General features: G+C 42.3%; 1 protein-coding gene across 1 annotated transcript in view; it reads right to left on the bottom strand.

Annotated features, from left to right (window-relative positions):
* Positions 1-27,686, bottom strand: part of SPATA16 (spermatogenesis associated 16) — an 80,013-nt gene that overhangs the window by 3,783 nt on the left and 48,544 nt on the right. The window contains exons 5-9 of the mRNA XM_085322286.1: positions 25,968-26,115; positions 21,542-21,688; positions 21,204-21,316; positions 13,987-14,151; positions 9,510-9,593 (exon numbers count right to left, since the gene is read on the bottom strand). Coding sequence (XP_085178412.1) covers positions 9,510-9,593; positions 13,987-14,151; positions 21,204-21,316; positions 21,542-21,688; positions 25,968-26,115 — 657 coding nt within the window. The remainder of the gene's footprint in view (positions 1-9,509; positions 9,594-13,986; positions 14,152-21,203; positions 21,317-21,541; positions 21,689-25,967; positions 26,116-27,686) is intronic.

Here is a 27,686-nt window from a genome sequence, read left to right as displayed (position 1 = left end):
GTAAATGCTTGCACTTTTGACATGTTTATCTAATGCTGTTTGCGTGTGCAATAAAAATCTGGAAGTCTTTTGCTAAAAGGAAATGTAGTAGGACTAGCTTGAAGGGTGAGCTGCAGAAGGTCTCATCAGGCAAAGTGGTATATGATTTCCCTTTGGCTTAGCATTTGATTCAGAACTACAGGATTTTTTTTTTTTGAAAGACACATTACATAGAATTTCACACAAAGATGAGGAACAGTATAGGCCTTGTTTGAAGCATATAAAAATACTTCAAATCCTGCCCTCATGCACACGTGGCCCATGGACAGACAAAGGGAAGGCAGCGGAGGAGGGCTCCCAGCACGGTGCAGCGACTGCTCCCGAATCCCTGACACCTCGCTGCTTTGACCGTTCAGCTCTGCTCTCTGGACGTCATCCTGACTGATTCTCTGGCRGCGTGGAGGATATATAAGCAGCGCTTGCTGGCTGCAGCTGAATTACAATTATTGAAAAATTTCAGAGTAAGGGACCTCTGGAGGTCACCTAGACCAACCTCCTCTTCAAAGTAGGGCTTTATGGGAAGTTACCACCTCCTTTTCTGCCAGAACTTACTACATTTCTAGTAATGCCCAATCAGTCACTTCTGAATTTGCCTGGATGCAGCTAGATTTGCCCTGAAATGTGCACAGCACTAGTATATTTTTTGTYCTGCCTCACTCAGATAAGACATCTCGCACATGTTTCTTAATTATGTAATATGCACCAACTACAGTGAAAGAAACACAGGTACTRCCTATCTTTCAGGCTGGTGCAAGTCCTAGTGTATCACAGATGTCATTAAATGTGTCAATTTTTGCTGCAAGGAGGCTGTTCCAAGGAATAGATGTCCATGTTCAATGACTTACTAATAGTCCAAAGGAAACTTCGTGACTTACCCAAAACATGGAGAAGCTATTCTGGTCACCTACTAACTTAAATGTACTTAAAAAAGAAAATCAGCATAAATCTGAATAGAAATACAAAATGTCAGTTACAGTAGCTGCTAGGGTTTAGGATAACAGGAATGAAGGAGCCAGTGTCCCATCAGGACAGAGCAGTGAAGGAAAAGTGCTCACTTCATTTAGAGAAAAATGTAGACAGATATGCAGCAAGCAGACTCATTCCCAGTGTTATAGGATTAATAGGGTAAAACTGTAAAAGCATGTTTCAGAGAGGCATACATATAGGTTTTCTAGAGTGCCTAAACATCCAAGCTTCCTAAATCCAAGAAGAAATTAGAGGTACTAGTCTCAAATAGGTAATAGGTGCTTTTGAAAATGTCTGCAGGAGCTATACATAACATGCAATGGCAAAAATGATCTTCTAGCATACAGAATCTATTTTTACTTGGGAGCTATTAGTAATAGAAAGCAAATGAGTTGCCTTTAAATATRAAGTACCTCTCAACATTTTCCTTTGTCTCCTAGAGCTGCTTACTAAAGCACTCCTTAGAGCGAATATAACCAAAAGAATACCACTTAAAGGGCTTACAGAATTAGCAGGGATGACTGTATAGAGTGTGGAGGAAAAGCTGAGTAGATGCTTGAGGAAGAACTACCAATATTTTATTAAAAATTAAGTCCTCATCTATGCCTTCCAGTAAAGTTGACTAGAACAAAGATTTGCCCTGAAGGTCTGGAAAAAATCACAATTTATTGTTCGTGTGTTAAGTGAAGCACATTTGAGCTGTTAGCGTTGCTTTCGGAAGGGAGCAGGTTTACACAGTGCCACGTGGTGGTCTTAGCTACTGTGGGAAGGTCAAAATCTTTGTGCTCCATTTGTCTGGCAAGGTAACACAAATAGCTGCACAATTCTTGCCTTGGACTTGTTTTTGGAAATCTTTGTTGTTTTAGATGCTGATGCCCCTCATGCTCTATTTCTGTATTTTCACACACCTGGTTTGTATGCACTGCCTTTCTTTAATGAAAGGACTGTGACAGACAGCAGWCATTTCCATCCTAAAGGACTGAAATTAGTGAAATACTGAAAACCAGTGTTACTTGTAGGAAAGAGGATAGCACATTAGCAAACAGTCGATGCTAAAAGCAGATGGAGGAAAGAGAGTGTTTGCTGAGGAGGAACTGAGTAACAACAATAACAATAATGATGATGGTAAAGAATTACATTTAGTAACCATCTTACWACTGAAAAAGTCCCTTTGTAATTTATAATCTCTCCTGAAAACACTATAAAGCTCAGTGCTTACTATGAGCAGTCTTGTTGACTTGTGCCGTTTTTAACAGCAGTAAGAAAATCTGGTAGCAAGTGTTTAAAGGGCTGGAGACCGTCTCTAGCAGAGGGCAGCAGGTAAGCAGGCTGCTCAGTTATAACTGACAGCGTGATTAGCAAGGGCTGGGGATTTCCCCAAACTTATCTAAATGCCCATGCAGGGATTGTTAATGCCCAGCATCCTGTGATTTAACTGCCTGGCGGCTACAGCCACCTACATTACTCCAACGTTTAAGATGTTTACCGCTCGATTGCCATATTTGCTGCTCTTCAAAATGATTCCAGTGAACTAGCTTATCCTGTAGCTTGGCGCAAYAGAGCAAGGCCTTTCTCATAGCAAAACATTTTCTCCCAGTAGTGTTAGCAGTGCTTATGCTGTAGCTGTGATGGCCTGAGAATTACGGGTAGAGATGATACCATTAGCAGACCAACTGATTTAGAACAGCAAACTTGAAACTTGAGGTGTCTAATTCAGACCTTAATAAAGCTTTCTATGCCTGAAAGCTCAAAGTTTCTTATTAGTCACATTCTATGTTTTTTTTATGTCACATTGGTAGTCACATTCTATGTTTTTTTTTATGTCATATTGGTAGTCTATCAGTGATCTGGAGGTATAGCTGTTTAGTGTGTGATGTCACCTCTTAAGCTCATATTTATATTAGATACTGTTGTCTGGAGGGGGAAACTAGGCAGGATGCAATTGCTTCTTGCCATGTAGCTGGAGACCCTTTCAGCATCTTGCTGAGGTCTAAAAGAGGAGGCAGCTGATAGACATGMTCCAGTGGCATTGGGGATGTCTTTACTTCTCTTGTACGTGAGACAGGTAAAACCAAAGACCCACAGGCTCTGATTTTAGGGGCCAGGAGTTCTGATAATACCTGAAATCCCACAGTCACCTCTCTTACGCAAATAGTTCTGTGAACTCCATCATACGCTTTTACTGTCCCCACAGTAGTGCTGAATTCATTATGAGATTCTTGGGTTGGTYGTCTTTCTATTGCCTTTCTCCTGTATCACCTCAGATTCGTCAGCACAGGTCTGTCCTACACAAGCGCTCTTCTAACTTTATCTGTTCTTCAGATACCATGAGGTTGAAAACCCTCTTTGCTACAGCTACTTCTTGTCCCTATCAAGGATATAATTAWTTCTGAGTTAATTTTTTGCAGAATGTCTTAACGTGTTCTCCAGCTTCRTCATGAAGCCGATTTTTGGTCAGCTCTCATCAAAATTTTAGCTCTTCTCCTCTACCTGGTTGCTCTGCTCTTCCTCTCCTTCACTATCAGTCTACCTGTATCAATGCCCCTAAAATTATTTTCCTCTTGTATTTTCATTTCTCTCTCTTCATTGAATAACTCGATTAGACTTCCACAGCTATTCCTGCAAATTCACTTACTCCTTTGCCATCCTTTCCTTTTTCGCTTGCTTTGCACAATGGATGCGAGTGTTTGCGGAAAGCCCAGCTGTAACACATTCTTGGAGCAGAACAGACCRGGAACTGGTTTCCTTAGTTTAGAGATAGCCAAGACAACTCATGAGAGGGCACTGAAACCCGATTGACTTTGGAAGTCTGCAGCTTCTCAGCACAGAGTGCGTGCCAGCAAGCTGAGTTCTTCAGCGGCTGTGGCGTGGGCCTGCATGGCTTGACAGGACCTTCCAATGTCATATACATCAAATAGCTACTGTATTAGCCAACCTCAGCAACACGTCCACTTTCCATCAACATACTATGAATCTTCCTTCTTGTTTCTCCRGCTGATCTAAAGACTAGCTAGTCTATGGCCCTTTTCCATGCCTTGATTTTCAATTAAGAGATAATGTCGGTGAAGAGCACAGTTYATAAGATAGTGTTCCCCTGCTGTTGCAAAAGGCAGAGATGCAGTARGCAGAGGTCAGCTACTGAAAATCTGTTTGCCTGGCTAAAAGATTATATAATATGTTAGACTAATTTTACTTCATTTCATATTCACATATATTAGTGCAGCTTTTGTTATATACTTATCCTTATGTAAGTTACATCTGTTCCTTTATTCACTCATCCATGTTTGCTCTGCTTTCAGATTTATGAAACAGACATTCCACTGAGCTCAGCAAATGATGGGCATAATAACTTATCTAAATTGCAAAGTATGTGATGCCCTTGAGGTAAACTCAGTTGTGAAGGTTTTATGAAGTGTCTCACATGTAGAAGTACAGGAAAGTGTTTATTTGCCAACTCATGTCTATCCCGTGGCTGCTCAAATGATGTTAAGAGGATCCTAAGAAAGTCCTATGAAGTCCTAGGGGCTATTTTTCTCCTGGAGGAGATAAATAGAACTACGTTATTATCTTCATAAAGGAAGCAGAGCTCTATTGGCACTCGCTGCCTTATTTGACTCTCTTCTCTTTTKATGTCAAATTTATGGTTGATAGGCTCTGAAGTGTCTATTTATTTATAACAAGCCTCTCACTGTAATGATATTGAGAGACTTCATTAGTATTAATGATTTTATTCTTATAGGATAGAAAGGTGATCACTCCTTTCTCTCTTTCTCTCACAAAACCAAAGAGAAATGAAGGCTCCGTAAAGGAAAGGAGCAGCCTTAGGGCTGACCCTCTAAACCTTTCTACCTGTAGTTGCTATAAAGTCATGAGATGCCTACATCTCTGCAATGGCGATGCGGGGACTTGATTCTCTCATTTATTCAGGGTCGAGCTCTCCTGCTCGTGTTGGTGGTCTGTTCGCTGCATGTTTCGCTTAAATCATACGTAACTCTGTCAACAAAGAGGCTAGTCAGTAATGGCCAGACTTGGATATTATGGTAGTATCCCTATTTTCTTAACGCTCCAGTGGCTGGAGAAATCTGGGACWGAATCTAATTATCAGATGAGTTTCCATCGGTCTCTCTTGGAAGTCTCCTGTTCATTACTGCAGAGCAGTGTGCGTCTCAGGTTATTGCCCAAACCACCGGGCTAAGTCARTCTCTTTACATTAATAAATTCAGACGTAATATATCATCAATTAAGGAGAGGTAAGTAAAAATATAAATCTGCCTCTGTCCACTGGTGAAGATTTGAGCCTCTTTAAAAGATGCGATTTGGTCTCTGCTCTTTCCCGTAGCATTTCCTATTGACTATTTTGTGTGGGCTTTCCACTCCTATTGGTGGCTTCAGAGAAGACTGTTCTTAAGGAATTCTGGTGGTGCAAAGTCCCTTTGTGGCTYAACCCATAGCACAATTTGGACAGAGCCCGTAACTAAAAACAAATTTGTAAACTCTGTGGTGCCTTAAATCCTCTGTAAACCCAGCAGTCTGGACAGTGGCRAGTTTAATTTGAGATTTTCTGAGAACTATAAAAAGAAGGAAGGAGGTAAAGTACATCTCGTGTATCCATTTGTTCCTCGTTTCGAGTGAAGTTAACTGAGACTCAGTCCCTTCTTCAATTAATTGAAAGAACTGTACCTCCAGGTGTCTGTGCAGGAGACCTATTGTAGAGTCACTGCACGGAGGGCAGTTAAGTGTTGTAGCATGTGTTCAAGAGTATATAACTGCTTGTACRGATGGGCTAAACTCTTCATGGCCACCTGCATAAGCTGGAGAAACGGGGGAGGAAACCAGGCAGGACATGGCAAGTTGTCACTTGTCCCTCTGAACCCCTGCATCCTGCTGGAAGCGCCGGTGACRCGGACTGCTGATGGCTTTCTCATATGGGCTCAGCAGCCTGGGCTCAAATTTTAGCTGAGGGGCTGGAAGGAAAAGTGCCTGTGAAATTCTGGAGAATAGACATGAAAGAGGTTTTGAGACTCGCCTCTGGGTGTTCTTCATGCTATCCATCTAACCTGTGCGTAAAGGGGATATTTCATGATCTCCCAAGGTAATCTGGGTTCTCCTAGGTCAGTCCTCCTAGTGGCTGGAAAGACAGGAAAATATCCTGTTAATGCTGAGAAAGGCATTGCCTTTGCAGTGCCATTYACTTTCCTCAAGCTAATTTCTAGGTCATTTTCTTTTCTTCTTATTTAAAACTCCCAGAAATAATTAGCCCATTTGACAAATCAGTTCACTTAAAAACATAAGCTGTCACTAGACTGGATGAAGAGTGCAGCAGCCAAAACACTTGAAACTACACATACTTTGTCATTTCTGTAAATTCAAAATTGCCCAGATTAATTTCAGGCTGATTTGATATGCCCTGYGCTCTGACAAAGTGCCTGGATGTCAGGCTTGGTGCCCTGGTATGTCCCACTTTAGCCCAAATGAATTTTTTATGGCTGACTTAGAAAAGTAAACTCTGAGAACAGTGTTTTGTAATGGGAATTATGACAGACCCTTTAACCATTTGGAAAATAGGCACAGCTATAATTCTGCTGCATCAGAGGAAATTTTTTTGAGTGTTTTCATTGGGCGCAACAGCTGTTTCTACTGCAAAAGCCGAACTTCGTTGGTGGCAGTGTAGCTGTCAGCTTTTGGGGAGTTTTACATTTATAGCTGCTTGCATAAGCCCCTTTATTTTCTTTTTTCACTTTCCAATATATGTAAATTAATTCAATAGCATAAAGACAAATAACCACCTTATAACTAGATCTGCGTGAAGGCCCTTTGTAGGGTCCTGCAATCAGTGTCACACAATGAATGAACTGAGAAATTCTGAACTAAATAGTTCTAGCACATTTAAGTTACAGGCTGTAATCCATGCCACATCAGCTTTTCATCATCTGCCCTAATCCTCTTTCTCAGTTGCTTATTAGGGTTCTTTAACCTAGCCTAACATTCTTAATTAGAGCTGGTGAAAAAGCTCCTAGAAYGTTTTGCTTCCTCTTCAGTTAGAAAATTTCTCTGAGCACATGCTGAGTATGCTGAAATTTAGATTTTTGAGAAAAAAAAAGTAAAATAAAAAAGGAGTATTTGATTAATCTTTTCATTTTTTTAAAATTCTGAAATAACATAGAAATAGATTTTTATATTACGAAACAAACAGTAAGCTCCACTTGGAACATGAAGCCTGGTATCAAGTTCACTTATTCAGTTGTCAAAAATGAAATGCAAAGCTATGTTCAGACTGCAAACAAATTGTTAAGCACCACATTTTAAAATGGCACGGAGCAGATTTTCAGGGCTTCACTGAATTTTATTCCTAAATATAGAATTTTGCACAAATTCATATGGCATAATATGGGATGCCAGTCCATTTTTAAATGTTAGCTTGGTTTCAGTTAACATTACACTGAAAGTAAAAGTAGCCAGAGAAATATGAAGAATGTACATACATACATACATATAAATACACCGAATGAAAATATTTTGAAGCCTTACTAAAATTACAATGATATACTAGCTAGTCTCTGTTGGAATATGTGGGAATCATTTTAGTATCAGCAATAAAATTTCAATGAGCTGTTAATAAATATTTAGATATCTGTTTACTTGATTTGGCTTTCAGCCATGTTCCCTTCTCAGCAGCTCCTGTCGCACTGTGGTTGTTCAGAGGTCTGGAAATCAGGAGGGTTATTTAAACACCTAACTACAGGTTAGAATACTTGCTTTAGATACAAATTTTGGAACAAACTTGTCTCTGGTGCATAAGTCCATGCTCTGAGTTTGGGGAAGGTAACTTTTAGAGGAGAACAGGGAATTGGATATTTGTAAATATGTCAATGACTCTTTACATTTTTATTGCTATCAAAGTTTATTAAGCATGGCAAGAAATACGTATAGAGTTGTATAAACATATATGATTGTATATCATAAATACACATACACACACACGCACAGTGGATGTATGACAAAAGATTCTCACAGAATCTGTAGGCAGGTGTGAGAGATTTAGAAAATCTTTCGGCGCTATGCAAGAATGGTGTGCACATTTACCATTTGTTCTGCCTCATGAGCATTCTGCAGCGAAACCAAATCAGTTTATTACTTTGGGCTCCTAGGTTTTAGTTAGTTTCTAAAAACAATCTGCACTTTGAAAACTTTATTATGAGCCACTGATCTGACATCTCAACAAGGCGTTACACCTAGTCAGACGCCATCGCAGACACGTTGCCACCTGAAAWCTTTAATTCAAGTGACTGGTGAATATTGATTCTGGAAGTGCCTTGGCCCTCAGCTGGTGTAACTGAATTGTTTTGGATGCCTCTGTCATATTCACTTTATCTAGAAAAGTTCATACTGTTTAAAATAACGATAAAAGGATAGATCCAGATTGCCAAACAGTGGCTGGCACGCGGGCTGGGCTCCTGAGGCGTGAACACGGGGCCTTCTGCAGTGCCCCACGCTGGTGGCACCGGTGAACACGGCSAATCTCGTGGGTTGAGAGAACGTGGGAGGTTCAACCATGGATTCCAGGGCTGCTGTTACCCGCGCCCGCGGGGGACCTGGCGCCGAGGAACAGGCCCGGGTTTTGTCTCAGCACAGCAGTCCTGGTCACGCTGACTCAGGGCAGCCAGAGTTTACCTTCTCAGAAATTTTCCCTGCGGTCTGTCTGCMAGCCCTGAGTGCCAAAGAGGGCCGATTTCAAGTCCTGTCAGGTTTTAAGCCCCAGCGCCCTGCTCCTCAGCCCTCCAGCAGCGCCGCGGGCGGCCGCCTGGGCTCYGACAGAGCCGCAGGAGTCGGGGCAAGAGCAGCGCGCTGAGCCTTCCGCAGAAGTGGCCCTTCCCGGTGSTGCGTGGCCACCCTTCTTCTCAGAAGCGGCTGCGTGTCAGCGGCGCTGAACGCCCCGAGTCGTCAAGTGCTTTGGTTTGGTGCTACCGCCCGGCCTGCCCTGTTACTCACTGCATCAGGTCACGTTCGTCCGTACGGAGAACCAACATAAGCCTCCCTGCATTTCCCAAATCCTTTAAGAATTAAATTGACCGATCGCTGTGCTGAGACTCCAGAAAGGCATTTACATGTCTTTTACATTTCACAGCACCAAAGCCTCGTTTGAGCTCCAGGAAGAACTTAATTTGCTGGGCTGAATTTTATTCCCTACCAACGCGCCTTCCCACGCCAATAATTAGGGCGTTATCCCATATGACAGAGATGGAGGAGCGCTATCAGCCCAGACTAAGCTATTCAGTTTCCCCGTTTGATAACCAGAGGAGACTGTTAACACGGGCAAAGATCAACCGCAGGAGTTAAAGCAAGAAATAAATACATATTTGTGGTACGTGCTTGATGTTTTGAGACATACAGTCAGGTTTAAAATGACACCTACTTTCTTTCTACCTTTGGAACAGATACGACTCAGATGGACAYTTACTCCCCAAGGAACAATGTACTCTTCTGCCCTTAGCTGCAGGTTTTACCTTCTGAATTTTATTCCACACACGTTCTTTATCACTTCTTCTTCCTTCAAGGGTGTCCATGGCATCTGCCATTAGCGACTGCAGCTGTGGTAGCAAGATAAAAATTATCAGTGTGGAATTCACACAGAAATAACTTCTCTAAATACACAGATTAAAACCTAATTAAAAAATCATTTGTACGCTGATGATTTTATTACTCATCTTTCACACAATGAGCACCGCCACCTCATCTTTGCTTCAGCCATTACATTGTATTATGGTGGTTATAAAATACTTAACAATGGGGGAAAAATCCTCTGGAAAATTTGTGTTTGAGTCTATAGGTTTTAATGCAGTAAATGTTCATATTTAGCAAAGGAAGACTTGGGTTGTAAAGAATAAAGGTTCCATATTTCATTATTTAGCTCTCTGGGATATTCTGTGTAGTACATGAATGCTTTTTAGTATTTTCTCCCAAGGCTAATGTATCATAATTTAAGGCAGCATGTAAAATCTCACAAGAGGACAACACTAATGCTGAGAAGCTTTTACAGTAGCTGAAAGTATCTGGCTCATTTTCCCTCCTTTCCCTGTCCTTTTCTTTGACAGAGCCCCCTCCCTCCCTCCCGTCGTTCAGCATAACAGAGCATAAAAACAAGGCTGACAATTTCTAGTGCAAACTATAAAGAGAAGCTGTAGAAAAATACATGCTAATCAGTACTTAGTGCTAGAGGGAAAGGCCTAAAATTCAGGTTGGTGGTAGTATTGCTTCATGCCAGCACGCTTCCTAAAAGCTGTTTTGGTTGCACTTAATTCGGTAGCACGGAGAGGTGGGTGGGATCCAGTTTGTCCGTTCCTTYGGGGAGCCCGGCTCGGCAGCAGCTAATACCAGGAAGAAACTGGGAGGAACTTGTATTTAATGCGTATGATACTATATTATGCTGTATTAGGTCTCTTCTGCTATGTTTAGCTGGTTAAAAGTGAACCCAAAGAGTGAGTTTTGGTGGCTCTTCCCAAATTTGTTAGTCTTTATGAGTCTGGATAGACCGGACAGTGTGAGCTTAAGCATTCACATAAAATCACCTGTTGTTCTTCCTCCTGTGCCTAGGTGGAGCAGCAGTCTAATACGAGCACATGAGGCAATGTGTCGGCTTCATCTGAGCAAGGCACAAAGATGTTGCCTTGTGGTTTAAGGAACAGCTCGGTATTTCTGTAATTTTACCTTCATGTTCAGGGTTTTCAAGTTAAAATTCCTCCTCTGTGTCTCAACACCGGATAAAGGATGCCTGAATATTCTTCTGACTCTCTAAATAAGCTTGCTACGCTCAGTTCTGGCTTGCGTTCACTGGGCATGTGCCACCATTGAATTAAATCTCAGTGGTCCAAGCGTTTGATGAAAACATTAGTTTCGAAGTCTTATGCATCAGTATTCATGAAAAACAAAACTCAAATTTCTGCCGCTGACTTTAAAGGAGTCAAGAACCTGTCAGAAATTTTCCATCAGACTACTCCTGTGACAGATAATCTCCCATGAATCCAGAATAGACGCAGCCCAGAGATTAAGGGTATTAAGGGCGGAAGGGCAAAGCACAAATCCTGCTTCGAACAAGCCAGAGCAGGACCTGGTCAGCAGAAGAGGAGTTTTCTTGTCCCCCCCCCCTTTTTTTGAGTGTTTTGGAGTTGTTCAAGCTGTTCAGGAGCTGGGACTAGGACCTCACTCAGTCTGTCACCCCTGAGGGCCAGTGCAGAGAGTTCACTGCTCTGGGCAAAAAGTAAAAACAGTGAAACCTTAAAGTTTCACTGAAATTGATATGTTCCAGTGCAAAGTGCCCAGTGTGCATTTTGCTTTTAATTTTTATCACTATTTTTGACCAGCTTTGCTGGCAGAGAAAATGTGAATGCTCAAGAGCAGGACAGTTGGCACAGTAATTCTCCTAAAGCTGATCTTTCTTGGAAAATCCCTTCCAAGGAAAAATACTGCATTTTTTTTGTGTGTGTGTGTCTTGCCCTCATTCAATTTTAAACTGGAGTAGATTTCTGTTTTTTTAACAATCTTTTATCTTGGTTTTATGATGTACAAACATTGTGACCTGGCACTCGTAAACCTTGGAAAGATTTTGTCAAGGGTTCTCCTTACCGCTTATATTCAACTGTTCAAACTAACTGAAATCTTTATTCTCCCAGGATCTATGAATAAATACTAACCTAAAAAGCCCTCAGCTGAGATTCTCCTTGCCATAGATTAGGACGCTATTTATTTAGTTGCAGGAAGACATTTACAGAGGAGAGTTTATAACTGAAATGCCCTTGGGATCCGTGCTGTATCAGTGCAAATTGCACTGTTATAAATTCAATGTGTTTTAAACTTTATACAACTTATACTGTATGTGATAATAAATATCTGGCATCCTTAGCATTTTCTAACCAGACAATTTAACGGGCTTGCGTGGTCATAAAGTCTTATCTCAATTTTGCCAGTTTAAATTCAGAATGACCTCAGAGGAATTACTTTAAATTTATATTAGTACAAGAGATTAAAATCGGGCCTGCTCTGCTTCCTTCATGGAAAAACACCCTCTAAACTATTTAGATATTTTTTAGAAGTATTCCTGAAGAGTGAGAGGCGAGTGGGATCGGTGCCTGTGCGGTGGTTCCCTTCCCCACRGGCACTGGGGAAGCTGCAACGTCCTTGGAGGGACATACTGAATCACGCTGGTACAACCCTGTCCRGCAAATGGTTATTCCTGCCTGGTGACACACAGGCCGAAAAATGGGGATTTTTTTTTGCTCGCTCCTTGGATGACTCAGGTGTGCTGAACCCGCTACGGGCAGAAATGTTCTAGGCTTGATGTGATTGCAGCAGGGTTGGGGAAAAGCCCGGAGGGGCATGCAAAGAAGCATGTGCTGTGCTGCTTGGTGCAGAGGAGGAAGTTAAAGCCCATTAATCACCCTCTGGTAAATCCACTCTCGCTTGCAGCAGTGTGCCTTAATGCCATGGGGCCTGGAGTTTGCTACAAGATCCCAGCTGCAAAGCATCTGAGCCTCTGTTTCCACATACACAGATTAAAGATTCAGTTTGCAGGAGGAGGAAAAGACAAAAGAAAATAAATGAATGTTGAATTAATACATTTTAATACTGTAGACTGGATAGCTGGCAGAGACTTTCTGCCTTTTCCCTTTAAAAATCATTTTTACCTTGGCCTCAATAAACCATGCATGAGTGTCTCCATCGAAAGATTTACAACCTGTCACTGAAATACCCCAGAACAGATCCTTGTTCTGCCAAATCCTACCCCTAAGAGACTACGGACCTGCGTATTAGGTGGCCTAGCACCTTCTCCCAGAAAGGTTTCCGGGAGGTCAGGCTTATGATTACTACACGACAAGATATAGGGAGGCGCGTAATAGGCCATGCCAAAGCGGCGATGCACTGAAAATATTGTACCCTGGAGAAAGCCTCTAACTGAAATATGTACCCATAACTCAAGACCCTTCAGTCAGCCTTGAAATGTGGGACTGCTGAAGCTTAATGGCAGAAGGCTTGCATCCAAAGGRGAACGTCTTCTGCTCTGCAGTGTGGTTTCCCCTTCGCTTGGCCGAGACTTCAAAGTCTGGCGACGCCGTCCCGCAGCGGCAGGCCGCCGCTCGTCTTCCCCAGAGCGAGCCCCCGCGCAGCCGTAGCTCTGCAGAGCTCGCGGGCTTTGCAGGGCTGCAAGCAAACGTCACGGGGCTGGCTRGGGGAAAACAGGAGTTTTTAGTGAACTGCAACTGGATCATCAAATCTGGACTGTATATAAATTAAGGGGCAGTGAAGGAATTTTTTTTGCCAGTGTGAAATGTATAAAACTTGTGTGTGCTTGGGTTTTCTGATACAGGAGGGAAGGAGCTCAATATGCATGGAAAAATAACCATACATTTGCATCACTTTCTACTTGTGGGTTATCAATGCAGTGTCAAGATATTAAYGACTCCAGCCTCACAACAATCCTGCTAATATCGCTGTCCTAATTTTATGAAGGACAAACAAAAGCACAGAAGGTATTATATGAATTTAATCAGAGACAGGGAGCCAAGTCATTGATGGAGCCAGGAGTGAATATCTTTTCTCTCCTGACTCCCCACTCCTCTGCTTTTAGCTATGAGATTCTGCCTCTTTTGCTGCAGGTGGCTTGCAATGTCAGGTATCTTAAAGTAGCACGATCTGAATAATTGCAATCATTTTCCCAGACTGATTTGGGGAGGTTTAGGGGAAAAGAAGAGGTTTTAATATTTTAAATATGCGTACAGATGAGTCATGCTGGTTCTATGAAAGTTATCCTTGCAGGTGATGAGCAGCTCCTCTGACAAGCCACTGCAGCAGGATTTCAAAACCATTCCCAGTCCACACACTCAAAACTGACTTTCAGAGCAAATAATAAGACAATATTCTGCCCCAAACCTTCCCTCCTTTGCTTCCTGCCTGGGGAGGCCAGAACAAGGATTAGAAACAAATACTTACCAATTCAGCATCCTGCTGACTGATGTCCTGCAGGTAGGGGATGGATGCTAGCTCAGCCATTGCTTGATTAATCACTTGGGACTCTTCTGTGACTTGCTGCAAGCAACCAAGGAGGCTGGCGTACTGCAACTTCTCTATCACGTGTGAACATGCACAGAAATTGTCCTGCTCTCTCGGCAAAAGCAGGCGGGTTAGAAGAGAGTCACAGAAAATACACTTATCCTTTGAGTCTTATGCCTTGAGGCTTATCATCAAATATATATGTGCTGGTAATGCTACAAGCAATAAGGCATCCAGCACCTTTAAGATACTGCTTCTGACAATTATAAAGAGGAAAAAAAGGCTTTCTATACGCAATCTCTCTAGTAGTACTAGAAAAATAAATACATAGTTATAATATGTATGAAGGAGAGACAGCAGATAACAAACATGAATGCAATGTTTTCATTTGGAAATGGCTTTTTCATAATCCCCTGTGTTAAATATTATCTGACTTTTATGGATTACCTTTAAAGTTTCAGTGACGAGTTTAAGGCAGCTGTGCAATGTGTAAACCTATGGTTTGTTTGCAGACTAGGGACATCCAAAGTGTTCACATAGATAACCTTGGTGTACTAAAACTTGCAGAGGTGGTCTCTGATCCTCTAAGCAGCTAGGCACACGGTTAATTTTAAGCATGTGAATACAGAAGCTTGGCCAAGGGCTTGCATAAAATCTCAGCACCTGCTGAAGTGTCTGATGAATGGCAGCCTTAGTGCCATATTTTCAAAAGTATTCTGATGCCAAAAATGCAAATAAGCACCCTACTGAGATTTTCAAAAGCAATTTGGCCTAGGTTCTCAAAGAGATCCAGCCATTGCGTATCTGAATGTTCAACCCTTCTGAGTGAAATTTCCATTCATTTAATCAAGGTTTTGAATGTATTTAAATGCCTGAAATTCAAAATATTGGCATAGATTTTCAAAACCGCTTCCAGTATTTTTAGCAGACCTTTGTTCTGGCAGTTACATATAGTGGCAAGCTGAGGCTGCAATTCACATCTGTTCTGGTTCCTAGGTAGATGATTCTAAATCCAATCATACATTGAACAGCATGGATGGAAAGTTTTGAATGAAATTTACTTTTCAATGAAGTGTGTTCTATTTTTTAAAATGGACTTTTCTTTACAAAGACCTTGACCTTAACCTTTTTTTGCTTCTTCCAAAACTTGCACTACAAAAATATCATCAAGTGTTTATGGAAATTGTTATCAAAATGACTATAAAATAATTCATATATTTAATCTAAGAATTTGATAACAATGCCGTTTTTGCTTTCTCTACCTCATGAGTCATCATGAAAAAGAAAAATAGTTTTCTTTCAACCCTCAAAAATACAAATAATCATGGTATAGCTAATTTTACCCATTTTAATAGCACAAAATAAAAGGCCTCTGAGGACCAAAAGCAGGAATTTGGGTATAATCTGGGCGTCCAGAGGTGAAAACAACCAAAGAAGAAAGACCTGAGCCAATGAACTGGTATTTCCATTGGCTGAGGGAAAGACCCCATGYACTTGCATGGAGAGGAGAAGCCTCGGGAAGCAGTTCTTGCAGTATTGCACATGCTCCCAGTCAGCTGTGTTTGGAGAGGCTAATTTAAACCCAAGCAGCATGGAGCRGAGGTGCCAGCATGGTGGAAGACTACATCTTTTGATAGAATTGTGGTTTGATTAGTCTATTAATGAAAATGCCAAGAGCTTATTAGTCATCTCAACAAATACACTAAGGGCTAAATTCCAAAGAGAACAAGTAATTGAAAAGGGAAGGAGAGAGATAAAAGACAACGATAACAGAAGGATCATTGTGTATAAATAGGTGCAAACAAGACTGGGCTGGCAATTCTGTTTCTTGAGCATCTGAAATGTGTTTCAGCGAAAGCAGAAATGACAGAAAGCCTAACCAGTCCTAGGGTGGATTCTTCTCTGTTTATGGATAGGACATTATATGACATAAAGGTGTACAACAGGAGGTGATGTGACTTGAGGAGCCAGGGGAGCCCTTCTGGTCCTATGTTCTGTTGAACCAACTCTTAGAGGGGAGACCGAGACAACTTTTTCATGAACTATTTTTATCAAATGGAAAGCTGTTTTCTGAGGACATGACCTTGCATGAGAGACCAGCAAGAAAGAAGATTTCCGTGATCTCTGGTAGGTGGAATTGTAAGTCTGACCCAGACTAGTTAGCATGGCACAAGAGCAGGGAACAAAATGGGTCTCCTCCAGCTAATCATCYGTGTTTGAAAGCCTGAGAGCTGTGTCCCCAGATACATCTGTGCTCATTAAAATAAGGAGGAGCAATCAGTTAATGAGAGAAAGAGAGCTCTTATCAACATGAAATAGTCACGCAGCATTTTAGATACAGCAAAAGGTTCTTCCCTGCTATTCTTGAAAGCCGCCCAAAATTCTTTTTTTGTGCAAGCACTAAGGAATGAGTATATTGAGCCATCAGCTAAGAAAACAGGTAAAAATCCTCTCTTATCATGCTGTGTCTGTTGGGTGCTTCTCCAATGATTAAGAAAAGAAAGGCAAAGAGAAAATTCTCTCTCTGCTTGACTCTCCAGAAAAATGAGAGAACATGCCACGTAGCTAAGGGAAACAAATTGGGCATCTGTGCCAACACACGCTCTGTGGACATAGCAATGCTATTTAAGTTTATAGTTGGTTCAAAGTAAATAAATAAATAAATACCTGACAGCAGGGTTTATTTTTAAAGGGATTAGAGGAGGTTGAACATTGTCAGAGGTGGTGTTTCAGTGACAATGAAAAATGCAGGAAGAGAGAGTAAATAACTGCTGCTGGCAGGAGAAAAAATTCCTTGGGGAACTGAACCACACGATGAGAATTACATGAACTATAGCAGAATTCAAGAGCCTACTAAGCTGCAGTAGAAAACATAATAAACTGGCCAACCAATCAGATGAAGATGAAATCATCTCAGATAGGTACAGTGAAGGTTAAGTAAAGAGCAAACATAAATGGAGACTTCAGGGTAAAAGAGCTAGCCCAATTAATAACGAAAAGTGATACACATTTGAGAAACCAGGTAGCAAGGTAACCAGCATCTGCAGTACGCAGAGTCAAATTTGCGCCTCAGAAATGCAATAGCACAGTAAAACATTACTGTGGAACTAAATTATAATACTATTTCTTTTTAGATGGGCCTCACCTTCGGTGTCTGGTCTCCCAAGGAGATTTTAAAGAAAAAAAAAGTGAAGATGAACAATTGATGACCTTTCTTTTGAAGACTATACTCATAACAGGCAATCTCATCTGAGTCAAGGGTCTTCCCAAGAAAACGTTTTTCTCCAAAACCTCATGGCTAAACTATTCCCTTTTCCCATAATTCCCTTTAAACTAGAAAAGATCAGTATTTATGCCCAGAGACTTCTTTGRAGACCTGCTAGGAGAGACAGCAAAAACATCCTGATGTCTAAGGATCAGCTCTGGGGGACCTTTATTCCTCAGTCCCTTGGATGGAAGAATATCTATAAAAAGCAGATCAATCTGTTTGGGATGGAACTTGCCTGCTGTTGCTAACTATCCAGCACTGACTCCAAAGCAAAGACAGGACAGGCTTTCATTACAAAAAGATGCTGGAGAGCCTGTGAGAACGGTGCAGTCATATGTGTCCCCTCAACTTCCTGCATGTGTTGGTCTTATTGAGAATTTTGGGATGGCATCCCCACTTCTTGCTTTTCTCTGTACTCAAGGAAAGAGTCATTCTTATGCCACTTCCATTTGCAAATGCAATTTAATTGCTGAGTGTTAGGAGTGCTAAGGAAAAAGAAAAACAATGTGAGTCAGCTTGGATTTAAAGCAGGATCTGTCACCTCAAATGCATGTGGCAAGTTTAACTGTTAGCTTTAAGAGCACCACTTTGCAAAGGTCTTGAATGCCCTCCAGTAGTTCTTCTTTGCTATTGTTGTGCCTTTACCACTATTTTTCAGCTCAAAATCTGAATGAAGCTATGCCTTGTGAGCAGTTCAGTAGTGTATTACAATAACAAGCAGAAAAATCCATCATTGTGTTTCTTTAATGCCCTCGGTATCCTCCTGAAAATGTGCAYGCTGAAATCTGGATATAGTAAACACTTTCCCTGAGCTGAAAAAATAGACAGCAAAACGATTGGAGCTGTAAAAGTACAGAGCGTGCTGTGAACCGTACGGGAGGTTTGGTTCACCTCTATAATATCAACAGTTTAATAAGCCCTGCACTGGCCACTGTTTCACCTGTTAAGTAGCATCACGTGCCATTGCTATGGGACTGCCACAGAAGAAATGCAAACTTGATGTGGAAAAAGCAGCAGAAATTACCCCAATGAAAAGACTTGATAGAGTAACCACTTGTTGGGGCTGGTAACTTTGCTTGGAATATGAGGTCTGACTGATTTTTTTCTTTCTTTCTTTCTTTCCTTCTTTTTTTTTTGGGGGGGGTAAGGCAAGTAAAATAACTGTGGTGTGGACTTGTGGGCAGATCAGGTTTATAGAACTTTACCACCATCAGCAGCTGATGCTGCTTTAGGGATAGCGCTGTTATATCCTCACTCACACGGCTCTTACTTTACAATGCAAAAATGTCTCTTTGATTTAAATAGGATGGGCTGTCTTCTATGAAGAATGAAGACTAATAAAAAAATACTCTGCATATTTTTAATCATTGGCTTCATATCTTACTAATGGTCAGGTGTGTATAAATTATATAAGTAACTATAAGTTGCATGGCTGCAAAACTAAGGTGGCACAATTGACTTATGTTAAGTGTGTTGCCATTGCTTAATAAGCTCTGCTCTAGCACTGAGATGTTTTCATCAGAAAAATATGATTAGGATAAGCATTTTGGATTGTATGTTTGCACTTGCAAATGAAAAGAAGGTAGAAAGAAATATCTGTCTTATTAAAAATAAATATATTGGCTTATCTTCTTAAAGTAAGCTGTAAACCTAGTGTCTGTATGTAAAGAGGAGTGACCCAACAACTTTCTCTGCAGAAGTATTTACTTTAGTTTGTATGTGACAGATAACAAGTGAAATCTTTTTTTTTTTCTAGCTTGAAGAGAATTTTGGAATACTTTCAAGCGAGCAAAAATAGCCAAATCTCTGCCAGACCCATAAAAAGGCTTTAATCATGAGTAGCAAAGCAGTTCTGGCTTCGTGCCTGTGTGTATCACCAGGTACAATCTACTCTGTCATTTGCTCTTTGGGTCAGAGATTCAGTCTTGCATGGATCATTCAATGCCGTAAAACCTGAAGGGRCAGTGAGTATGTTTCCGCCAATAATGGGTGCATGGCTTTTCACTCTTATCTGCAAGATTGGCAGTCGTTTTGTGCTAACTCAGTAATAATTTTTTGTCTCCTGGAGTTTTTCTCTTCATGACCAAAGCTCCCATAGTGACGCCATGGTGATGGGTTAGAAGTCAGTAGAAACATGATTCAGGCTGTTTTCACCTAGTCTTGCTGCTCCTGGAGGTGCGACTTGCGTAGACCTTGTCTAAACTGTGTGGACCCCATGCTGACCTCCCTGGAAAAATGCATGTTTGATGCTGACTTCAGCAGTGCTGACATTTCACCCTGTGCTCTTGGAAGCCCTCTTTCATTTCAGCAGGAGTATCTAAACGTACAAGGTGAGGTCTAGCGCTGATAGAAAATATTACTGTGTAGAAGCAGTGTAAATTCATGCAGCCAGCGGAGACGAGTTTGAGCAATCCTAACATACCACTAGATCTCATTCCTTGAATTATCAGCTTGTTTCCTTTCCCTCATACTCTTGATATTAGATACCATCCATCTCTGTTTGAAGCATGTGCTTCTGTTCCTCCAAATTCATTTCCAGAATAGTATAGTTAGGGGGAACCAAAGGATATTTCAATTTTGAAATTTTAAAAGAAAAAAACAGAACTTTTCTCTTCCTGCTACTATTCAGAGACTGAAAAAAATGCAGYAGCTAAACCTCACCTCTAAAAATCTCTGTATTATAGCAAAAGAGGGAATTGTGGGGACCAAAAAATATCCATACTTGGCATTTTACCAGGGCTTTCAGGAGGACTGGGGGTTTATTTTACACCCAGTGTGCAGCCCGCACACTAGTGCCGTGGGCTTTCGGTCCTCCCAAGGGAGCAGCCGGCGGCACGTGGCCCCCAGGAAGGACTGGGAACAAGACGCTGTACGTCTCCTCGGCGGTGCCTGCCCTCAAAGCACACGTTCTGGGAGCTCCCGTTCTGGCGAAGCGCGGAGCACCTTTACCTCCCGCTATGCGTCTGAGGTCAAACGCCTGCTGTTGTTGCAACGGCTGCTCTCCGAGGGTAAGGAAGACGTTGCTTCTCCAAATACCTAGCTAAGGCTTCTCCCTTGCGAGGGGTTGCTAAGTAGCAGTTTTTGTCAGCCTCCTATCTGCTATCAAAACCTAAGAATATAAATCTCGTGATTTGCTAAGATATCCCTGATGAGGAAATGATTCTTTCAACATGCTCTGATTCTTTCAACACACTGAGAAGTAAAAAAAAAAAAAAAAAAAAAAAGCTAGGGGAAAAAGCATTAACATTAGCATTTACAATCTGGGGAGGAGAGGCTTCTTCCACTTATTTTCTGGCAAATAATTTAAGAATTGCATTAAAATAGTCTAGTCTACATGCAAATTTGATTTTTGACCTTTTGTGCTAATCAAAAGCCATGGTGCTAAAAAGCTGTGTACAGTATTGCRAAAAGTATGCAGTAGAACTAACTAATGTACCTTCAATATGGCTGTAACAGATTTGAAGGTTATTTCACCTACTTCACTACATAGGGATCGAGATCTAAACAACTAGAAATGCTTCAAGTAGCAGTTTTTAACTCTTGATGGAGAGCTTTGTGATATGTGGAGAATGTTAGGCGTTTTAAAGATAGCAAATGTCGGTGGCTATTTGAGCTAGGAATATAATGTAATAAGCCATAAAGGTTTGAGAAAATCGGAGGCAAAGTGAGGTTAAATAAACTGGGCACCCTGTTAAGTAGTTAGTGCCATTTTTTAAAAGTATCTAGAACTCAGTCTAACCCAGATCCTCACGCAATTAGCCGAGCATTTCTTGACCCAGAAGGAGAACGTGCCGCATGAGCTCTGCACAGAGAAGCCCACCTCATTCACCCTTGCACAGACTTCTAATGCTACGTTCACTAGAAACTACTAAGCAAATTCTATACCCACAGTTAATTTGGTGCTTCTTATAAAATCCATTATTGGYAAGATCTTTCTCCCAGCGGTCTCCAAATGTCGTCTTGATTCTTCTTTTGTGAGCGGACTAAAAGGTGCTTTGTATTCTAAGAAACGAAACCACAAACTTGCGTGTTGTGTTTGTTCATGGATGTTTCATACAGAGAATACAGAAAGGTGATGGGTAAACTGGGGGAAGAGGTAAATTGACAGGGAGGCCCACAGGCACAGGGAGATGGGTCRTAAGAAACCCTCCTGCCCCCCTCGGTCAGAAAGCAAGGATAACAGGGGTAATCCCTGATCTCTCAGAGCTACTAAGTGAGTCAGCATACCTGAAAAGATTGTCAGCTTTCTGCTTGACATCTTTTCCAAGAATTTTCCAACGTCTTTGTTTCTGAAGCCCAGAGTCAGTAAATACTGCTGAGGAGGCAGAGAAGACCAGTCAGCTGTCTGTGGCAAGATATGAAGTCCATGAGGATCTGGAACAGGACGACAAAAGCATCTTTTGCTATCACATTTCTTTTCAATTGCAATATAAGTTACTTCTCTGGAGGAAAAAAATAGGAAGCGCTGAAAGTCTAAAGAGGGAATGAAATGTAACCTGGAAAAGCTTGCCAAAACAAAAATTTGAAATTACAAATTTCGCAATGTTTTTCATCAACATCTTAAATTTTGCTGACACAGAAGATGAAATACATTCTTTCCATTTATGCTCTTTTCAGAGCTGATCATCCAAAGCGTTACTAACATAACACTTCAGAAACACACCATCGTTTTTTTTTTATTAAAAGACGAGCTGCAGTTGTTCCATGAAATTACAAAGTCTGATTGCCTACAGATTTAGGGGGGTTTTACTATCACCGCCACCTTAACCCCAGGTTTCCTGCCTGTCCTGTCTGAAACACCCGGCTGGCGAGCGACAGCACGTGCTGAGGCTCGTCCGGAGTGGGTGATCGCTGCTGCCAAAGCCTGTGTGCAACAGCCGAGTCGCCCGCCCGGCCCAGCCAGCCCTTTCCTCCCTCCCCTCGCCCCGCAGAAAATAAACCTAGATTGAATGCCGGTGTCACTTTGCACAGAGGAGTGCTCTGTTCTCGGTGAGCTCTGCTTTTAAGATGCCAGGCTGCGTGGTCGCGCTGACAAATGGAGAGCCCCGTTCAGAGCTCGCCAGGCTTCCCCCTACATAAATCATGCAGCGCGGACCTGATATTTCTCGTAGCGCGTGTTCTGCTTCTGATAGATTCTCAATTTGGAAACAAACTGCATCGTACGCTTTGATTTCAGCGTGCATCTGCTTTTCCTTGGCAATAACGGAAAACTTTGAAACCAGTTCAGTCCTTACATTATACCAAATACTTGAATTAAGATCAGATGATCGCTTGCTATTGAATAGGAAGGTTGTTTAATATGTTCTTGAGATGTCTGGTATTTCAAACCCACTGCTAAAATGGGGCTTAGCTCGTATTTTAAATTTTTCCTACACGAGACACGGACCTGCAGGCCAAACGTTCAGCGGKTCAACACTGAAAATGAGTTACATCTGCTGATAATGATGGCTTTTTGGTAGGCTGTGTGATTTTGGATAAGGGCTGAACAGACAAGTTAGGAACCCCCTACAGCCTCAGCTGTCTTCAGTGACCACTACTGTCAGTTATCTGCATGTTGGGTCCAGGAAAATGACCCAAGCCTGTTCTGTCTGAGAGGTTTTGCTAGGACAGAAGTGAGAAAGGCTGATCAAGAGATCCTACCTGAGTTACCCTGCTCAGAAAATGCTTGATTACAACTGTGACTATCATCTGATTTAATTCCTAGAAACTTCAGATATCCTAAGATTAGCATTCAGGAAAACTTATGTAAAGTTGAAGCAACTCTTCTAACTAATAGATTTTTGTAAACAAACATCTCTGAGAGAGCAGAACTGGCTCCAACCATTTTTTTTTTATAACTGATTAAAGAGCTACAGGGCCAGGTCCTATCCTTCATCCTTTTTTTTTTCTTCTTCCTTTTTCTTCTTGGGTAGGAGCAAAAAAAAACTGCTGGTGGACACATTCAGAAGCACCTAATGATTTACGAGCACAAATCTTACTGTGTTTCAGTGCAAAACTCACACACTTTTGCTGCTCAGGTGCTTTCGAAAGTCTCACCCTTGCTATAAATTGGGGGTATATGTGAACCAATCTGATATAGCCTTCTAGGATCGAATGACTGGCTGGGTAGATGAGGGGAGAGCAGTGGACGTTGTGTACCTTGCCTTCAGCAAGGCTTTTGACACTGTCTCCTATAACATCCTCCTAGAGAAGCTCACGAAGTGTGGGTTAGACGAGTGGACAGTGAGGTGGATTGAGAACTGGCTGAGAGGCAGAGCTCAGAGGGTCGTCATCAGTGGCGTGGAGTCCAGTTGGAGGTCTGTGGCTAGTGGTGTCCCCCAGGGCTCAGTACTGGGTCCCATCCTGTTCAACTTCTTCATCAATGACCTGGATGAGGGGACAGAGTGCCTCCTCAGCAAGTTTGCTGATGATCCCAAGCTGGGAGGAGTGGCTGATCCACCTAAGGGCTGTGCTGCCATTCAGAGAGACCTGGACAGGCTGGAGAGCTGGGCGGAGAGGAACCTCCTGAGGTTCAACMAKGGCAAGTGCAGRGTCCTGCACCTAGGGAAGAATAACCCTAGGCAGCAGTACAAGCTGGGGGCTGACCTGGTGGAGAGCAGCTCTGCAGAGGAGGACCTGGGAGTGCTGGTGGGTGACAAGTTGACCATGAGCCAGCAATGTGCCCKTGTGGCCAGGAAGGCCAATGGTCTCTTGGGGTGCATTAGGAAGAGTGTTTCCAGCAGGTCGAGCGAGGTGATCCTGCCCCTCTACGCAGCCCTGGTGAGGCCTCACCTCGAGTACTGTGTCCAGTTCTGGGCTCCCCAGGACAAGAGAGACATGGAGCTGCTGGAGAGAGTCCAGCATAGGGCTACGTATATGATCAGAGGGCTGGAGCACCTGCCCTATGAGGAACGGCTGCGAGAGCTGGGCCTCTTCAGCCTGGGGAAGAGAAGACTTAGGGGGGACCTTATCAATGTGTACAAGTACCTGAAGGGAGGGTGTCAAGGGGATGGGGCCAGACTCTTTTCAGTTGTCCCATGTGACAGGACAAGAGGCAAAGGGCAGAAATTGAAGCACAGGAAGTTCTGCCTGACCGTGAGGGGGAATTTCTTCCCTGWGAGAGTGACAGAGCCCTGGACCAGGTTGCCCAGAGAGGTTGTGGAGTCTCCTTCTCTGGAGATACTSAAGGCCCGCCTGGATGCAACCTTGTCTATCACGCTCTAGGTGACCCTGYTGAGCAGGGAGGTTGGACTAGATGATCTCCAGAGGTCCCTTCCAACCTTACTGATTCTGTGATTCTATGATTCTATGATACTATGAAACAGGAATTTCTCTTGCTTTCCAAACAGATTCAGGAAGTTTTATATTATTCTCCTTTTAATGCCAATACTTTTATTTCTGAAAGTTCTCCACAAAGTCACATCAGCAAGTAAACAGGAGACAGGGACTTTAAAACCTCCATGATAAATGAGTCCCTGTTTTCCCTTTTTAACAAACCAACCAACCAAAAACTACTGCCAAAACCCCAGTATAGCCACGTTCTACAACTTGCAAAACATGATCTAATTTTATAATGATTTCCTAAAGCAAAATGAGATGAACAAGACAAGTTTGCTGGAGATAAATATTTGCGCAGTTTTGTTGTAAACAGTTGGTTTCCTAGTTCCTATCTGTTTGTGTTTTTCAAATAGATTTTCTTTTCCTCCCAGAAGATGCAATATCTATTGTTTTGGAAGCCTTATTTATCTGGAAAGTGCCATGACTTAGCAGGTGCTGTAACAAATAAGCCTTTTAGCGGTGAGCCAGGTGTAACTCTTGCAGGAAGGTGACAGCCCGTCAGCCTTATGGACCATCCCGGTGCAAGTGTCAGTGAGGGGTGAGCTCCAGGTCTAGCTGGTGTGATGAACACAGATGCTTCYCAGTATTTGACCTGAAAAATGCACTTTTCCCTTTACATTTTTCAATCATCAGCTCAGAGCCAAGCATTATTAGAGTCAATTATATTCCAAGTCATTGGGTTAATGATCATAAGAAATGCCTTCTAGCCCCCTGCTTTATTCCAAAATATCATGCCCATTCCTCTCAAAATAAAGACGTGGCCACCAGAATTTAAGTGTGTGTTTGCTCTGGGAGATGCTATCCTGCCAGGAGATAGCAGTGGCCTTGGGATCCTACTTGTCCTGAACAGCCTGAGGGAAACCGGCTGTGTATTCACGTCCCTGCAGCTGAGATGCTCTCAAAGGTGGCAGTCAGTCCATTAGTGCTTATTTATGGCAGGATATTTCTGAAAACCAGAGGTTCTGCTGAAGGGCCAGTGACCTGTGGAAATCTATAGTGATGGGAACGAACATGGGCTGCACTGTCTTCACGATACACTGCAAAAATACCTTCAAATGAAAGATTTCTTGCAATAATGACAATCAGCAAAGGAAACATGAGGCTTCATAGATAAAAGTCATCTTTGTGTGGATGAGCAGTACCAAGTCTGTGCTTTGCCTTAGTGCTGATTTGAGTTCCTAAATCATGTGCAATCTTATACAGCAGATCTCAGAAGTTAATTTTACCCCACAGAAGCRTGGAAACACAGAGGCTTAAGCTCTCAATCTCCTTTTAGGTTAGCCACACTCATGYAAACAATATGTGGTGCTTAAGAATATGTGAAATGTACTGTTACCTGTATATATGTGCTCTACATAATCAGGGTGCTTTTTAGCGAAAATGTCCTTCATCCTGTCTATTTTGTCAGCCTTGGCATTTGCCACAAATGGTGTGTACATAACCGAAAAAGATTCTTCTCTAGTGATGGCTTCTTCAATCATAGCCTAAAAAAAGGCAGAGAAATGATACATTTCATGTCAGTTGATGGCTAGTTAAAATAAAAAAARAAAGAAAAATAATTACTTTCACAGATTATATTTTTCCCTTTAATAATTGCACAGTCATGCAAAGATAACRTATTTTGGTCTTGAATATTAATTAGAGGGGAATTTAAATTAGTTCCAGAAAACACTGCCTATCTATATTCAGAAAATCAATTTAATGGAGATAGAACATTTGTAAACAGTTTTCAGTGCAGCAAGCCTATGTCTTCAATGAGCAGAAAAGTATTAGATAAATTATCTTTTAGATGAAAAGGAAAAGTGATTTCGTGCTCTCTGAAGGTCACATCTTTCATCTGAGGGTTTTATTCAGTCCTTGGGAGCTGGTTAAAGAATACTAAGCATTCATATTACCCCTTGGGTTGGCATGAATCAGACACTGTGTCTGTACGGAATATTAGTCTTAAAATATTGCATTTAAACACCATTTGCATGAAGAGTAAAATTCACTCCTGTGCAGAGGGCAACATGAAGCTTATGAACCCTGTCATCCCTTAAAAATGACTCAAATGATGTATTATGCTGGCCTTATGTAGAGAGGGGAATTTCACACTCAGCGGACCCAAATGAACTGGTGCTGCGAGTGCTCGAGCAACCACCCGGCTGGAAAGAGCCTCGCGCCACGTCGTTATCGATCAGGGCGAGGGGGAGGCTCAGCTGCAATTCCTTCTGGGTTGCRGCTTCCGAACAGCCGTGCTCGGCATTGCTTCAGCTGCATCTGCTGCTAAAAAACGTTTTATCTTCCCGGYGTGGACAGTCCTTTCGGGAGACTCGGGGAGCTGGGAGACTTCACGGGTTTATCTGGGCAGAAGCGTAAACGTTCCCGTGGCGCAAAGTTAATGGAGACAATCAGAAAAGCATGAAGGGGAAAGATATGCGTACTTCGAGAGGGAGTCTGAACCCCTGTCTCACCTCCTACACCGCAGCGATTCACGGGAAGGGCCGTTACGGGACGAGCTCGGTGTGTTATTGACAAGCCTTCGCTTTTGTTCCCAAATTCGTTCCCCGCCTRTGTGAAATTATCCAAGAAGTAATGTGCACCTCTGAGTCATTTGTTTAGCTGACAGCTGCTAACCCAAAATGCAAAGCTGAAAGCACTCAGGAGTTAAGTTTGTCCTTCTCTTTAATGGCTTTGGACACCGGGTCTTCTGCCACGGTCTGATACTGTTTATTTCCGCTGTGTTTATAGGCTTGKGGGGTGCAGAAATGCGGTAGCGGCGGCGTGGTTGCTCTGTGCAGACGTTGGGATAGGCTGCCACGTGAGCACCCCGGGCGCCCTTACACTGCGTGCTCTGCCTAGACGGCCAGGGCATCACTGGGGATTTGGTTGTATGTCAGATTACTGCATTTCATTTGCCCATTATTGCGTATTTATTGAGGTGGAAGCAGTCTGAAGTGGACAGTATGGATAATTAATAAGCTTAAAATGTGTGTAATAGTGCCATGACCCCCTGGGGTGGTAGAAATGTTCCCTTGGGTGAGAAGGAATTTCAGCTTTCCACAGACACATCCCC

The sequence above is a fragment of the Rhea americana genome, unplaced genomic scaffold, assembly GCF_003343005.1.
Source record: "Rhea americana isolate MKP2758 unplaced genomic scaffold, rheAme1 scaffold_76, whole genome shotgun sequence".
Taxonomy (NCBI): Eukaryota; Metazoa; Chordata; class Aves; order Rheiformes; family Rheidae; genus Rhea; species Rhea americana.
Note: the sequence above shows the minus strand (reverse complement) of the source record. Positions and strands in the feature narration are given on the sequence as shown.